The 17,500-nt window shown below is 36.8% G+C and overlaps 2 protein-coding genes across 2 annotated transcripts in view; one reads left to right on the forward strand and one right to left on the reverse strand.

The window, feature by feature from the left end:
* Positions 1 to 17,500, reverse strand: part of LOC136829500 (SAP30-binding protein) — a 458,698-nt gene that overhangs the window by 395,493 nt on the left and 45,705 nt on the right. The window lies entirely within an intron of this gene.
* Positions 13,709 to 14,173, forward strand: LOC136829574 (uncharacterized). Its single transcript, XM_067088422.1, has one exon. The coding sequence runs from the start codon at positions 13,709 to 13,711 to the stop codon at positions 14,171 to 14,173; it is 465 nt and encodes a 154-aa protein (XP_066944523.1).

Here is a 17,500-nt window from a genome sequence, read left to right on the forward strand (position 1 = left end):
TCCGGATTCAAAAATATTCAGATAAAAAATATTCCAGAAATGATAAGATTTTTATCAGTAGCGACACGCTAAATGCATTACTCAATTTCCAATTATTATAATTCATTTTCTTATCTCGTGACCCCACTGACCTCCTGCGGTGTCGAGGCGAGGGGGTAGGGACCTCAAATCTTCCCACCACCTGGTCAGGGCAGGTGCATTTACTAGGGGTCTAGTGTTGACGGAAGAGGGAGGGGGGCGGGGTGGTGTCTAATTTACGAGAAAAGGAAAAAAATTAACGAAAAGAAAACGGACGGGGAGGTAGAAACTCTTCCTGCCACACACAGCTGAACTCTGAAACTGTTTCCCTAAGGGTGTTGTGTAACTGGACCCTCAAAATCTCAAGCGAAGATGCAACGCATTACTACCCTAAAGCAATTCTCCTTGTATTTTAATAATTTACTTGAATCTTTATCTGTTTATCTATTTGTCAATTTATGTTTTTCTTTTCTAAGAACTGATCTCTTCTTTCTGTATTTCCCATTGCCCTCTGTTACCTCTTTCTAATGAACATCATATTCTTTGAAAGCTTGAATTTCAAGTCACTGGGCTCCTGTAGGCTTGTTTCATTTGAATAGGGTTGATTATCTGAATAATAATAATAATAATAATAATAATAATAATAATAATAATAATAATAATAATAATAATAATAATAATAATAATAATATGGCGGAGTGTAATGCAAAATACTTTCGGAAATTTATTCTGAACTTATTATGCTTCGAAGTACTCAATAATAATAATAATAATAATAATAATAATAATAATAATAATAATAATAATAATAATAATAATAATAATAATAATAATAATAATAATAATAATAATAATAATAATAATAATAAAGTGAAGCGTAAAGCAAAATACTTTCAGAAGAGTACTGATAATTATTCTGAACTTTTTATGCTTCAATGCATCTCCAACCAAGTTAACAAAGACAAGGATGTGTAATTTAGTGGACAAAACTTACCAGAAAAAACGTCAATATTTGAATTCAGATACATCCTTTGCTTTTCAATTTGTTACGGCTATATCTTTTTCCGGATTTCCTATTAAATGTCACTGTTATCTTATTTAAAATACCGCAAAACAAATTATCTTAAGTGGTCAATTGCATAGCCGTGGAAAATAGGGCAATTATATAATGAAAGAATAAGTCGAATAGCTCTGCAAATTCAAGAGGTCCACTGAAATAATCCGTCCGCCGTCTATACTGTCTAATTATTCCATTCTTGCGGGTGGGAAGCTTGCATACCTTTATTAAAAAAAAAAAAAAAAAAAAAAAACTCCCTTACAGCTGAAATCGAGCAAACGAAAATATGCAATCACAAAGTTTTTTTTTTTAGAATAAACAGATCTTCGTCTATTTTTTAACGTGATAAGAATTTAGCCACTCAAGGTGAATCTTAAATTAGAATTATGGAAATGATTTCGTTCGTAAGAATCCGAAAAAAAACAGAAGCAGGAGAAGAATGCCAAAGCTTGGAAGGGAAGAAGAGTGAATTAATCTTGTAAGTGATGTCAATAGATTAAGTTTATGTTTTTACGGTCATCTCCAACGGCCTTGTTCTAAACACGCCGCAAAGGTGGATATATACTGTGTTAAAACCGTTGGGGGTCGCTATCTAGGAAAGATCCGATGAAAAAAAAAAAAAAAAGCTCTTCCACCAATAGCTTCCACATTACACCTTTCTTTGACAAATGCTGAGTCCACCATTCTCCTGACCTGACTAAACCATCTCATACCATGACATCCTAATCACATCTCTACATTTTCCCGTGAAACTGTTCAGTTAAATCATTGAAGGTGAACATGGTAGTTGGCAATTAACAGTTTATCAAGAGTAGATTTATGTTCACAATAGGCATTGCTATGGAACAGGGGCACAAAAGATCACACTAAACTATGCACTGTTTTTTTTTCTCATTTGAGTTTTTGTTTTCTGAAAAGAAAACTATTGTGCCGGCTTTGTCTGTCCGTTCCGCACCTTTTTCTGTCCTCACTTTTTCCGTCCACCCTCAGATCTTAAATACTGCTGAGGCTAGAGGGCTCCAATCATCAAACATACCAAATTGCAACCCTCTAGCTTCAGTAGTTTTTATTTTATTTAAGGTTAAAGTTTGCCATAATCATGCTTCTGGCAACGATATAGGACAGGCCACCACGGCCGGCTGAGAGTTTCATGGGCCGCGGCTCATGCAGCAGTATACCATGACCACAAAAAGATAGATCTATTATCGGTGGCCTCGATTATACGCTGTACAGAAAACTCGATTGCGCCGAAGAATCTTCAGCGCAATTTTTACTTGTTTGTTATTCTCAATAATTCACTTTGAAGGAAAGCCTTCCTGGCACAGGGATGGGATCACGTCATACCAGAAATATTTCAAGTTTCCAAGTCCATTCCTTCAACTTTTTCAGTTTAATAATGATGGAATGAATTGAATTGAATATAGAGTTTAGGCCAAAGTCCAAGCGCTGGGACCTATGAGGTTATTCAGCGCTGGAAAGGAAATTGAGAGTAGGGAGGTTTGAAAGGTGTAAGAGGAGGCAAACCTCGCAGTTGCACAATGAAATATTTGCTAAGAAAAGGTTGATAGCGAGATGGAAGAAAGAGAATATGAATGGAGGTACAGTAAAAGGAATGAAAGTGGTTGCAGCGGGGGCCGAAGGGACAATAATGATGGAAACTTAAGAATTAAAAAAAAAAAATCGTTGCGTGGTAATCAAGTCGCATCCGAAACAGATAAGTTTGGTCTTCTCAGAATATAGTGACTCACAGGCCAAAGCGCGATTTCTAATGTCACAATAAACGACATTTTATCGGAATGTAATCTTTTGTTATAACGAAAGCGCTCGTTAGGTCTGTTCTTAAGGAGTTACGAAAACTGAAAAGGTGTTCTCGTTTTGTTTTTCTTGAATATATTTATTCAAGTTATGGCAAAATCATGTACATTTGTGTCCAGAGGAATTTTTGGACGAAAGTACCACACTAATAGGAACTACAAAAAATATGAAGTTTGGTACAAATCTATTTTATTAGCTGAGATTTGTGACAGTTTAGTCTGATGACCCGGCACTGGAACTATTTTATAAATCTTAAAAAGAAACAAGGAATGTGAAACCATCCAATTTTCAGATTTTGTGCAATCTGAAAATTTTTGGCTTTAAATCCGCTGTTAAGCAAGTAAAAAATGCGCCGAAGAAACTTCGGCGCAATCGAGTTTTCTGTACAGTCGCTACAGCGTATAATAAAGGCCACCGAAAACATCTATCTTTGGTGGTCTCGGTATAATGCTGTATGAGCCGCGGTGGTGGCCTATCCTATATAGTTGCCAGAAGCACGATTATGGCTAACTTTAACCTTAAATTAATTTCAGTAAAACCTACTAAGGCTAGAGGGCTGAAATCTGGTATATTTGATAACTGAAGGGTGGATGATACCAATTTTCAGCCCTCTAGCCTCAGTAGTTTTTAAGATCTGAGGGCGGACAGAAAAAGTGTGGACGGACAGACAAAGCCGGCACAATAGTTTTCTTTTACAGAAAACTTTTTAGTGTTCTTATTTTGTTTTCTTGCATATGTTTATTCACGTTATGGTAAAATCATGTACATTTGTGTCCAGATGAATTTTTGGACGAAAGTATCACACTAGTGGGAACTAAAAAAAATATGAAACATGTTACAAATCTATTTTATAACCTGGGATTTGTGACAGTTTAGTCTGATGACCTGACACTGGAACTATTTTATAAACCATAAAAAGAAACAAGGAATATGAAACCATCCAAAACCAGATTTCGTAAAATCTGAAAATTTTGGCTTTAAATCTGATATTAAAAAAAGTACAGATATCCAAATCGACATATTGTTATCGTAGCTTTAGCTGATTATAACGTTAGTTCCTCTAAGTTATTCTTCTGTATAATGGCGATGAGACCTAGAAAGCATACCAAGGAAAGCCTTGAATGGAATGCCCCTCTCAAGTGCAGACAAACAAGCCCTTTACACAAAGGCAAATTGAGTGATTCAGGAGACGTTGAGGGATGAAAGAGTTAGATATAAAACTAATCAAAACGGACAAGGTTTGTGTGTGTGTGTGTGTGTGTAAGCAAACGAAGGTACAATTGACTTCAAGATTTTCATTACATATCACGGCAGGTTAACGAGACAGCCATCAATTTCATGTCGTCAAATTTGATGAACATGACTTTGTCATTTGATCAACGACCTTTTTTGTCTCGTGTTTAGTTGCTTATTGACCACGTTTCTTAAGCAGCGTGGCCAGCAGCTTCACGCTTTGCTAACCACAGGAATATTATCTACTACAATGTGGAACGGTCACCTGTACAATATTTGTTTGTGTTAACATAACCCAAACTTTTGTGGCTATCCAAAAAAAAACTCATCAACTGCATAAATTCCGTGGAGAGTTATTCCTGTGATACTCCAAAATCAGGGCAATCGTAAAGAAACATTCTACAAGGACAGAGACAAGCACTGATGAGAGGTGTAATGATGAAATCAGCTCTAGCGACATAAAGGACCGTATCAAGAAAAGCAAAGAAATCATAATAGTTTGTTCAAACAGTACTTCCTATGGACTTGTCATATTCATGATGATTATGATCTTTCTATGGCCTTGTCTTAGTCATGATAATTATGTTCCAATCACTGCAAAATGTAAGTCACAAGGTCACATGTTAAAGGAAAGCTGTGCTAATCGCACTACTAATGAGGTACTACTAATGAGGTATAATTTTTGTCTATAATCGAGTAAGGTGTCAATTGGTTGTTTTTCCTTTCATTTCCTTCCTACAATTTCTTTACCTGATTTCAGAAGAAATGGGAATAACTTTCTAAAGCGCTTTCTTGCAATTTTTAGCTTCAGTTTCAAATGTGAATATTTGTATGGAAAGCATCCTTAAACAGCCGAGTTCCAGTTGAAATTTTTGACAACGACAGCGAGACGGAAAATATATTATTACTTCTGAAAACTAAAGTAAAAAATGCGCCGAAGTTTCTTCGGCGCAATCGAGTTTTCTGTACAACCGCTACAGTGAATAACCAAGGACACCGAAAATAGATCTGTCTTTCTGTGGTTTCGGTATAATGGTTTATGAGCCGCGGCCCATGAAACTTTAACCATGGCCCGGTGGTGGCCTGGCCTATATCATTGCCAGGCGCACGATTATGGCTAACTTTAACTTTAAATAAAATAAAAACTACGGAGGCTAGAGAGCTGCAATTTGGTAAGTTTGATGATTGGAAGGCGGATGATAAACATACCAATTTGCAGTCCTCTAGCCTCAGTAATTTTAAAGATCTGAGGGCGGACAGAAAAAGTGTGGGCATAAAAAAGTGCGGACGGACAGACAAAGCCGGCACAATAATTTTCTTTTCAATCAATTTCATTATCAAATTATGATGAATGTTTAAAGCTATGGAGCACACGATTCTATAAATTAGAAAAAATAATGAACTTCATTTTTAAGTTACCAAACATTATCCATTCAGTATCCCAAAACAATATGAACCAGCAAATCTTTGACTTCATATGCGTATTCTGAACCATATGGTTTAGTACAGGTGAACTTCGAAGGCATCCGTGTCAAAGATTGAAATATATCATATAACCGATCGTAACAGGGTCGTTGTCAATCAGAGGAAAAATAGATATAAAAAAATAAGTACACTAAGGCCTAATTCAACAGAACAGTACCAGTAAGCGACCTGATCTTCTTGTTCTTAAGATGTCATGACTCTATATACATGCGTCCACCAGCACACACACATTATATATATATATATATATATATATATATATATATATATATATATATATATATATATATATATATATATATATATATATATATAATATATATATATATATATATATATATATATATATATATATATATATATATATATATATATATATATATATATATATATATATATATATATATATATATATATATATATATATATATATATATATATATATATAAAACAAGATTTCATCTGGCAAGGCAATAAATCCAAGTGCCTCGTAAACACACGTGAACAACAACACTGCTGCAGGTGCAAGAGTCTATTCTTATACTATGTGCTACAAAAATCTAACAATGCGGAGCAGATCAGTCATGTCAGAGTATCACCTGCTAGAGCTCCCCCTCCCCATCCTCCCCCACCTCCTTTGCCCTTTGACCTCGATCAGCCTAATGTCAGAGGCCGAAGGAGTTGGGGTGCAGAGAACATTTACTTAGGTCACAAATGATCTGCGGTTTCGGCGTACGGAGAGAAGCTATTGAGAGTCCATAAATCGGCCGCGTTAAGAGCAAAGTGAATGAAGCCATTTGTATGAAGGCTCTCTCTCTCTCTCTCTCTCTCTCTCTCTCTCTCTCTCTCTCTCTCTCTCTCTCTTCATCTTAGGGGGAGCTCTGTCGGAGTGATGAATCAGTCGGAGGTGACGTCACCATCAAAGACTTGCCGGGGACGAGATTTATTGGCCATCTGCTCAAGCGCGCGAAATTCAAACGCGGGTTGACGGTTGGCCAAACTAATGGTGTCGTGTACTCTCTCTCTCTCTCTCTCTCTCTCTCTCTCTCTGTTACTAAATGTTCCTTGAATGCTGCCGTCCTCTAGTTTTCCGTTGCTTTGCTTAAGAGAGAGAGAGAGAGAGAAAGCAGACATTTTGGAAGTATAGAGACGAGACGAGGTGTTCTGAGAGTCATTTTCCAAACTTGAGACTCCCATGAGATAAAAGGGAGAAGAGGGGGGACGGGTGCCTTCTGAGAGGCACTTTCTTATCTTAAACCTTTTCCCAACCAAACATAAGAAAACCTCTTCTGCCCTCTTACTGTTTTGGCGTGTCGGAAAACGATGCCATTCGTCAATATATAAGGAGGAAAGTAAAGAGAGAGAGAGAGAGAGAGAGAGAGAGAGAGAGAGAGAGAGAGAGAGAGAGAGAGAGAGAGAGAGTTAAAGTCTCCACAATATTAGTTGTAGAAGGGCACCAAAGTATTTCCAACCTCAGTGTTTTCAGAACTTGAAGAAATCTAATCAAAGAAATCGCTTCAGATTCTGGGCAGTCCTTCCTTAAAGGATGCAGTTGCTAAACCTATGCGCTTCTTAACCCAGGATGCAATCCACCACACCCGTGTAATGCCCAGGTATAGAATTCAATGTTTACGCCCTAGAACCCACCACTCTTGAAAGTAAAGGCGTATGGTGAAAAAAAAATACGCATTACATACACAAATATACAGAGAGAGAGAGAGAGAGAGAGAGAGAGAGAGAGACGTCAGTGACCAAGCGCTTTCTTGTCAGGGCACAACCTCAAGAAACATGTCTTCAATCATGTCGGTGCGTTCGTAGGCTCCCGTGCAAGGGTGGCTGAGGTTAACGTTTAAGGCTAAAGTGAAAAAGCCCCCTTAACACTGCCCTAGGGAGTATCGAGGTATTTCCTTTATAAATCGAAAACCAAGAAGAAGAAGAAGAGGAAGAAGAAGGAGAGAGGGGGCATTCGGTAATGCCCCGCGCGGTTCCCTAACTTAACTCCGGAGGCGGCGGCCGAACAACGGGGCCCTTTCTATCTGGCTCTAATTGATTTTCTCAATCAGCCCAGTCGTAAATCTCACTCGGCGTCTCTGGCTATCTGGTGAAGGATGGTCAGTGCCCGGGCATTTTGACGAGTACTTCCAATGGGGCGCTTTGTACGACTTCCTCCTCGAGTGCCCTGGTTCTTCCCCTCCCCCACCCTTCCTCCACCCTACCACCTCTCAACACAAGCTATTTCTCAAAGTACGCTTCCCTCACTCACTCACCCTCAAACGGCCCACTCTCGACCCTCGTTTGAGCGATAGTGAAGGCGTAACTCACGCTCGAGGGCCGACATTCTACGAGAAACGCCGAAGAGTGGAACTAAATTGAAATGCCCGAGTGCCCTTGGCACTTAACGTCCGACTTTGTTAGGTTCAGTTTTTTTTTTTATTACTAGCGAAGGCGTCACGTAATGGGTCGTAATGAATTGTAATTACGCGCGTATGCTCGCCCTAAGGGTACCTGCAATGGACTTCTGCGTTTGCCAGGTTGGTACTTGGAAAATCACGCTTAGCAAACGAAATCAGTTCAATTAATTACGATAAATCTATTACTGATACTATAGAAGATCGTGTAATATTGCTCATTCACTTTTGGAATGGTCGAAATTTCGACCAATTCCTTACTGTGAAACCTATTCTAAATAATAATAGTGATAACAATGAAATTCACTTCACTATAAAGACTACATACATAAAACAAGTAAAAATTGCGCAGAAGTTTCTTCAGCGCAATCGACTTTCCTGTACAACGTATAATCAATGCCACCGAAAACAGCTCTATCTTTCGGTGGTCTCGTTGTAATGCTGTATGAGCCGCGGCCCATGAAACTTTAACCACGGTCCGGTGGTGACCTATCTTATATCGTTGCCAAAAGCACGATTATGGCTAATTTTAACCTTAAATAAAATAAAAACTACTGAGGCGACAGGGCTGCAATGTGGTATGTTTAATGATTGAAGGGTGGATGGTCAACATACCAATTTGCAGCCCTCTAGCTTCAGTAGTTTTTAAGATCTGAGGGCGGACAGAAAAATGTGGACAGAAAAAATGCGGACGGACAGACAAAGCCGGCACAATAGTTTTCTTTTCAGAAAACTAAAAATGTATACTGAGAAAAAAAATTCAATTCGAAAATTATAAAATAACACTCGTATTGTATAAAACTGGATAATCACCATAAAAATGCTGTAAAAGAATTCGAAAATGCAAAAATAAAAAATTTTCTTTTTCGAAAACTCGAACGCGATACTATTCAAAATCTAAGGAAAGCTGAACATCTGATATGCAACTTATCCAGCCTAAGCCTATATTGTAAACTTGGCTTTAACAAAACAGAAAAAAAACTTGTAAAAGAGATGAGACATTTACAGGAAAGTTGGAAAATGGTCACAGGGAAAAAAATTACAGCAGAAGAAAATGGGGGCAGGCCCATTTGCTAATTACTTCTGCCACTTAACGAATTCCTTTTCCGATGCCTTTGTCCGTCACGGGACCAATTAAGTACAATTAAGTACAATGCCATACAGCTTACATTAAAATTTCTCTATTATCATCATCAAATTTGTTTTCAATTTCTTAGTGATAGTATTGGCTGAATAGTTAAATTGGGCCTTTCAGAGAGAGAGTGAGAGAAAGAGAGAGAGAAAAAAAGGTGATACAAAAATATTTTTTGTGAGAGAGAGAGAGAGAGAGAGAGAGAGAGAGAGAGAGAGAGAGAGAGAGAAACATAATTTGAGAGAGAAAAAGTGATAAAAATATTCTGGAGAGAGAGAGAGAAAACATAATTTGAGAGAATGTGATACAAAACTATTTTTGTGAGAGAGAGAGAGAGAGAGAGAGAGAGAGAGAGAGAGAGAGAGAGAGAGAGAGAGAGAGAGAAACATAATTTGAGGGAAAAAGATGATACAAAAATTTTTGGAGAGAGAGAGAGAGAGACTTACATACATGTACATTCAAATTCTGCAATAAGGGGAAGCGTTATGGCGGTAACAGCCTGAATTACTCGTCTGGCCCACTCCCTAACACCCCTCCCCCTCTTCAAGATATCGCAATCAAATAGGAAATATACATTTTCTCCTTCCTGAATTTACAACATTTTCCAAGAAGAAATCGTCGTATAAAGTAGATGATATATATAGATTGATATAGATATAGAACATATCACACGCAATCTCTACAATTCTGATATTCCCGATGAGATTTAATCTCCAAGAAATTCGGAGACCAATTCTCTGCCGCGCTCTAAACGCAGAGATGCAACAGAGGGCATCAGAGTGACACTAAACACGTGTACAGCTGTTATCCTCCTCACTGTGTAGCACAAGCAGGATGCAATCATTATTCCACACCTGATAACAATTACGCCATCGTCCTAACCACAAAGGAGATAATGACACCGGTAGAAAAATAAATATAGTTTCTGCGATAACAATCAGGTTTTATAAAGAAATCTCCCAATACGGTAAGTGTGAGATATTTGACAAGTTACATTAGAGAGGCTGTCGCTGAGAGTTCAGGTCGCGAGGAGATTTCAGACCACACGTTGTTCATTTTTCAAAACTTGCTGTTACTGTTTCGTGACAATGCTGCGGTGAGGTCACAGTTGTGGTTTGAAATACATGAACACGTGGCAGGAAGTTACATTACCAAGTTAGATCAGTACTTTGTACTGACCTGATACCAATAAACAAGGGCAAAGATTGACCAGCCATTTATACCAGACCACACCTTAAAGAAATCTTGCGCTGAAAGAATGGAATGGAATGGAATATAAAATTTAGGCCGAAGGCCAACCGCTGGGACCTCTGAGGTCATTCAGCACCGAAAGGGAAATTGAGAGTAAAATGGTTTGAAAGGTGTAACAGGAGGAAAACCTCGCAGTTGCTCTATGAGAGGGTGGAAAGTAAGATGAAAGAGAATATGAACGTAGGTACAGCTAAAGGAATGAAAGGGGTTGCAGCTAGGGGCCGAAGGAACTCTGCAAAGAACCTTTAGTAATGACTACAGTGCACCCCGGTAGTCCTTTATTGTCTTGTTCGATGTGGAAAAAAATAATTATTAATAGAAACAGGCACCTTACATAATAATTTAATCATTTCTTATTAATGCAAGGCAGAAAATGTCCAGAACAAAATCATAAAAGAAATATGGAAAAATTACAAAATGATTATCAATGGTAATTATCAGCGGAAACGTTTTGAGAGAGAGAGAGAGAGAGAGAGAGAGAGAGAGAGAGAGAGATTCATCCCACTTGAAGAAACTGTTACCTCTCTATCTGTCAGTCTGTCTGTTTGAGAGAGAGAGAGAGAGAGAGAGAGAGAGAGAGAGAGAGAGAGATTCATCCCACTAGAAGAAACTGTTACCTCTCTATCTATCTGTCTGTCTGTTTGAGAGAGAGAGAGAGAGAGAGAGAGAGAGAGAGAGAGAGAGAGAGAGAGAGAGAGAGAGAGAATGTAAAAAGCACTTCGTTCATTCCATTTTCCTGAATTGTCACCTTACCTCCTTTTCTGTCTGTCTGTCCGTTTGCTTCTCTGCTTCTCTCTGTCTCTCCCCGTAAAAGTGAGGAACGAGGAGAGAGAGAGAGAGAGAGAGAGAGAGAGAGAGAGAGAGAGAGAGAGAGAGAGAGAAGAAACTCCGCAGACACCCACCACTAGAGGCCGTAACTCGCGGTAATTACCAAAACTGCAGAATTATGAAGACGCTTCGCTATTAAACCACCATCAAACGGGTTTCTTTTTCTCTCCATTTTTTTTTTTATAAATTTCTATTATACTCAAGGGTAGTAATGGCTACCTCACAAAGGTACAGGTATTATACGAAATCGTTTTCCACCTTCGGATCGTAAAGCAGAGAGAGAGAGAGAGATTTTCCAGTGCTGGACGAAATAAGAGACGGGACTTTTGTTGTACTTTTTTTCGTATTTTCTTCTTTATTTCGGTTCCTACTTTGTTATAATGCCAAGCATGGAAATACCCGGTAGGTTTACCGTCTCGATAACGCAAATTCATATTAAGAACATTGAAATGTCATACTTGTTATTATTGAACTGAATTGAATTGAACTGAATATAGAATTTAAGCCAAAGGCCAAGCACTGGGACCTATGAGGTCATTCAGCTCTGAAACGGAAATTGACAGTAAAAGGTTTGAAAGGTGTAACAGGAGGAAAACCTCAAAGCAGTTGCACTATGAATCAATTGTTAAGAGACGGTGGAAAGTAAGATGAAAGAAAGAGGATATGAAAGAAGGTACAGTAAAAGGAACGAAAGGACTTGTTATTATTAGTAATTCAGAAATATTTGTTTCAAAGCTGAACGTCGACGAAAGTAAACTGACTTTTTTTCAATCGAAAAGAAAAGTGAACGAAATTTTACAGAATGAAATACAATATTACACCTAACTAATTTTACACACATTCAAACAGATGTACATGATCAACAACACGTGCACTAAAAAAAAAAACACGCAAACATACGAACAGGTAATTAACATATGCACAAATGCACACACAAAATACATATACATTTTCACACACATTTTATATATATACATATATTTTAAAACCTATGTTTTATATATATACATATATATATATATTTATAATAATATATTATGCATATATATATACATATATATACATATATTATATATATATATATATATATATATATATATATATATATATATATATATATATAATATATATGTGTATGTATATATACAATATATGTGTGTTTGTGTATCGGGGTTGTATGTATGCATAGCAAGATAAGGAGGATACGACAGAAGCATAAAGAGTAAAGGTGAATTAAGAATAAGCTAAGAACAGACACATGATGCGTTAAACGCATATATGAGGAATTAAAATCGACTACTGGTCTAGTCTTTGGTAGGCTACGGGCGCACGAAGAGGCAGAGAACAAAAAATACTGGAAGATGGGAAAGAAAAGTTTGGAGTAAAATGAAAATAACTGAGGTATATTTACGGAGAAGGTTAGGTTAGAGACTGGCGCAAAAAAAACGCGAAAAAAAGAATAGGGAAATAATAGAGAAAGGAGAAGAAATAGGATTTTGAAATGAACTAAATTGAATATAGAATTCAGGCCAAGGACCAAGCACTGGAACCTATGCGGTCATTCAGTGCTGAAACGGAAACTGTCAGTAAAAGGTTTGAAAAGTGTAACAGGAGGAAAACCTTTAGCAGTTGCACTATGAATCAGTTGTTTAGGAGAGGGTGGAAAGTAACATGGAAGAAAGAGAATATGAAAGGAGGTACAGTAAGAGAAACGGAAGGAGTTGCAGCTAGGGGCCGAAGGCACTCTGCAAAGAACCTTATGCATGCGGTGCACTGACGGCATTACCCCGCTACGGAAGAAATAGGCTTTTGAATAAAGTTACAAATACAGAGATGACGTTTGACCAAAATGTATTTTTGCGGTCATTGTGCGAACCTGAATTCTATATCTGCCTTATGCCTCTTTCAGAAAAATATTTGCATTCTATTATTATTATTATTATTATTATTATTATTATTATTATTATTATTATTATTATTATTATTATCAGTAATGCTTTTGGTACAGCCATTCATTATTATAACTCCTTATAATAATATTATTATATTATTATATTATTATATTATTATTATTATTATTATTATTATTATTTTCAAGTAAAAGCTTAATGCACAGTAGAAAAGTTGTAAGTGATTATTATTATTATTATTATTATTATTATTATTATTATTATTATTATTATTATTATTATTATTATTATTATATTTTATATTTTCAAGTGACAGCTTAAAGCACGCAGTAGAAAAAGCTGAAAGTGACTTTTAGGGAATGCTAAATAACACCGGAATAAAACTAGCAGAAGTTAAAAGGCCATTTTTGTGACAACAGCTGATTTTGACAGTGAATACACAAGAACAGATGAACTGAAACGTGATAGGTATGATTCCTTGCGTGAACTCTCAACAGGAATGGGTTACAGGAATAACTGGAACAAACTGAAGCGTGTCAGGTGTGATTCCTTGAGTGAAATCTGAACAGGAATGGGTAACAGGAATAACTGGAACAAATTGAAGCGTGTCAGGTGTGATTCCTTGAGTGAAATGTCAACAAGAATGGGTAACAGGAATAACTGGAACAAATTGAAGCGTGTCAGGTGTGATTCCTTAAGTGAAATCTCAACAGGAATGGGTAACAGGAATAATTGGAACAAACTGAAGCGTGTCAGGTGTGATTCCTTGAGTGAAATCTCAACAGGAATGAGTAACAGGAATAATTGGAACAAATTGAAGCGTGTCAGGTGTGATTCTCTGAGTGAAATCTCAACAGGAATGGGTAACAGGAATAACTGGAACAAACTGAAGCGTCTCAAGTATGATACCTTGAGTGAAATCTCTAGAGGAATGGGTAACAGGAATAACTGGAACAAACTGAAGCGTGTCAGGTGTGATTCCTTGAGAGAAATCTCAACAGGAATGGGTAGCAGGAATAACTGCACCTTTGCATAAGGAGAAGGCTGATGATGCAAGAAGGTGCAAAGGTTACATAGGTGCAATGTTAGTTATACTAGTTATATGTTAGTTATATTAGTTATAAGTTATGTTAGTTATAAGTTATATTGGAGATAGGAGGATTCTATCTGAAAATTTGAATATATATATATATATATATATATATACTATATATATATATATATATATATATATATATATATATATATATATATATCCTCCATCTGAAAATTTGAATATATATATATATATATACTGTATATATATATATATATATATATATATATATATATATATATATATATATAATATATATATATATAAATATATATATATATATATATATATATATATAAATATATATATATATATATAAATATATATATAAATATATTATATATATATATATATATATATATATATATATATATATATATATATATATATATATATATACAGTATATATTTAATTATTAAAAGTCACGAGACCAGCCAGCAGAGGAAAATTACTGTATATGGAGAATCCAAGCCTTCAGGTAAGCAATAAAACTGAAGTTCATGTAACCCTAACAAATTCTGATAGCTATATATATATGATTATATTATATAACATATGTATATAATATATACATAATATATATATATTTATATATATGCATATATATATTTATATATATATATACATAATATATATACATATATATATATATATATATATATATATATATATATATATATATATATTCATTTCTAAAGAATTCACACACTTAAGTGGACTATGGAAACGCTGACCGGTCAATTCAGGAAGAAAAACAAATGTCCTGAACCTGTTCTCTTTCTTCTTTCCATTTTCCTCCTCACCTTTTCCTCCGTCGGAGGAACATCATTAGGAACCTTCCCACACTTCCATCACCTGAGAGAGAGAGAGAGAGAGAGAGAGAGAGAGAGAGAGAGAGAGAGAGAGAGAGAGAGAGTGCAGGAACATACAAGGATGTGGGTGAGTGTGCATCTTCTTCCTCCTACATCTCCTACAACTAACTCTAAATCTAGCTCCTCCTCCTCCTCAACCTCCTCCTCCTCCTCTTCCTCCACTTCTTCTCCTTCTTCTTCCTCCTCCTCCTGCTTCCAGGGGGTCCATCACACAGTCTCCATCACGCAAGACTTAGGAGAAAGAACCATTCTGTCACGTAGCTTAAGTAGGAATTCCATAAAGTACATTTTTAAGACAGAATCCCCGCCTCTTCGTCTCCAGACTTTTGTGGGACACTTGGGTGTTTTATTTCTCGCCGCAACTTACTACACACACTCGCACACACACACACACACACACTCTCTCTCTCACACACACACACACAGACACACACAAACTTGCGTAGTTTTTACATTTACTAAAATCAGCTATTTTCTGCTGTACCCAAAACACTCATACAAATGCAAAGTATATGAACGTTATCATACCAAAAATTAGTCTGTTTTATATGTACTCTGTACACATGCACTTTATATATATATATATATATATATATATATATATATATATATATATATATATATATATATATATATATGTGTGTGTGTGTGTGTATATATATATATCTGTATATATAAATAGATAGATAGACAGATAGATATGCATCTGAGGTAAAGGTAACAGGAATGACGAAAGTGTTTGCAAAGCATGTGCAAGGGAAAGAAAAATAATACAATAAGAAGAATTCACGAGGAGATAGTGAAAGGAGAGGCGCAGCGAATATAAAAAAAAAAAGAATGACAGATGAGAAGTTCTTGTGCAGGTATGGTAAGTACACAAGAGGATAAATAAGGAATTGAAGGATACAGAGAGAAAGAATATGATGGGAGTCCATGAAAATTTGCGGAGTGAATTCTACTGAAGGGAAGCATTAGCAGAGAAAGGTAACGAACAAATGGAACTTTAAATAAAAGATGCAAACAGAGCAAGTAAAAAATGCGCCGAAGTTTTCTGTACAGCCGCTAGAGCGTATAATCAAGGTCACCGAAGTTTCTTCGGCGCAATCGAGTTTTCTGTACAGCATATAATGCTGTATGAAACTCTCAGCCACGGCCCATGAAACTCTCAGCCGCGACCCATGAAACTTTCAGCCAGGGCCCGGTGATGGCCTGCGTTGTTGGCAACTGTAGCAGTGCCAGACGTCACGGTCATAGCTAACTTTAACCTTAAATCAAAATACAAAACTGTTGAGGCTAGATGGCTGCAATTTGGTATGTTTGATGATTGGAGGGTGGATGATCAACATACTAATTTACAGCCCTCTAGCCTCAGTAGTTTTCAAGATCTGAAGTCGGACAGACAAAGTGGGGACAGCATAAAGTGAGGACGGACAGACAAAGCCGGCACAGTAGTTTTCTTTTACAGATAACTAAAAATGTTTTATACAGGTAAGGCTTTCATTTCTGATGTGAGTATTTTGAAGAATTTTTAAAGGTAAAGGAAAGAAGAAGAACTGTAGATCTGAATAAAGTGAGGGAAAAACGCCTTTGCAAATTTGAGAAGGCTTACTTACTGAGGTGACAGAGCCGAGGATGTCAGGAGGCCGATAAAAGGTTCAAGAATGACAAGATATCAAGAGTTAATGGGGGCAGCAGTTAAGAGGCTCTTGTAAGCAGGTGACACTGGAATGGCTGACCAGGCTGTTGAAGGTATGTCAGGACCAGGAGAAAAGGTTGCAGCGGAATGGAAGCAAATGATTAGTTGTCTTTCCGTACACTGGAAAGGTGATAGAAGCGATTGGTCGATTTACATAAGCAATAAAATACGATGATGTTATGACACTAACTCCAAGGCAAGTCAGTACTTTTGTGAATGGATTAGTAGAAATACTCAGTTACAGAACAAGAGAATTTGTCAATGGAATGTGGAGTGGCTGAACATTAGAGATAATACAGCGATCGTTGGCAATGATGAATGGAAGCACAAAAAATTGGAGAATAATTTAAATTGAATTGAATTGAAATGAATATGGAATTTAGGCCAAAGGCCAAGCACTGGGACCTATGAGATCATTCACCGCTGGAACGGAAATTGACAGTAAAAGATCTGAAAGGTGTAACAGGAGGAAAACCCCGCATTGCATTACGAATCAATTGTTAGGAGAGGGTGGAAAATGAGATGGAAGAAAGAGAATATGAAAGAAGGTACAGTAAAAGGAACGAAAGGGGTTGCAGCTAGGGGCCGAAGGCACGCTGCAAAGAATCTTAAGTAATCCCTACAGTGTACCTCCACGAGATGCACTGACGGCACTAACCCCCTACGGGGCGATTATTTGCAATGATGAATGGTAGCAG

This window comes from Macrobrachium rosenbergii, chromosome 44 (genome assembly GCF_040412425.1).
Source record: "Macrobrachium rosenbergii isolate ZJJX-2024 chromosome 44, ASM4041242v1, whole genome shotgun sequence".
Taxonomy (NCBI): domain Eukaryota; kingdom Metazoa; phylum Arthropoda; class Malacostraca; order Decapoda; family Palaemonidae; genus Macrobrachium; species Macrobrachium rosenbergii.

Coding starts and splice junctions, on each gene's coding strand:
- LOC136829574 (XM_067088422.1), top strand. CDS start 13,709: ATGGGTAACAGGAATAACTGGAACAAATTGAAGCGTGTCAGGTGTGAT.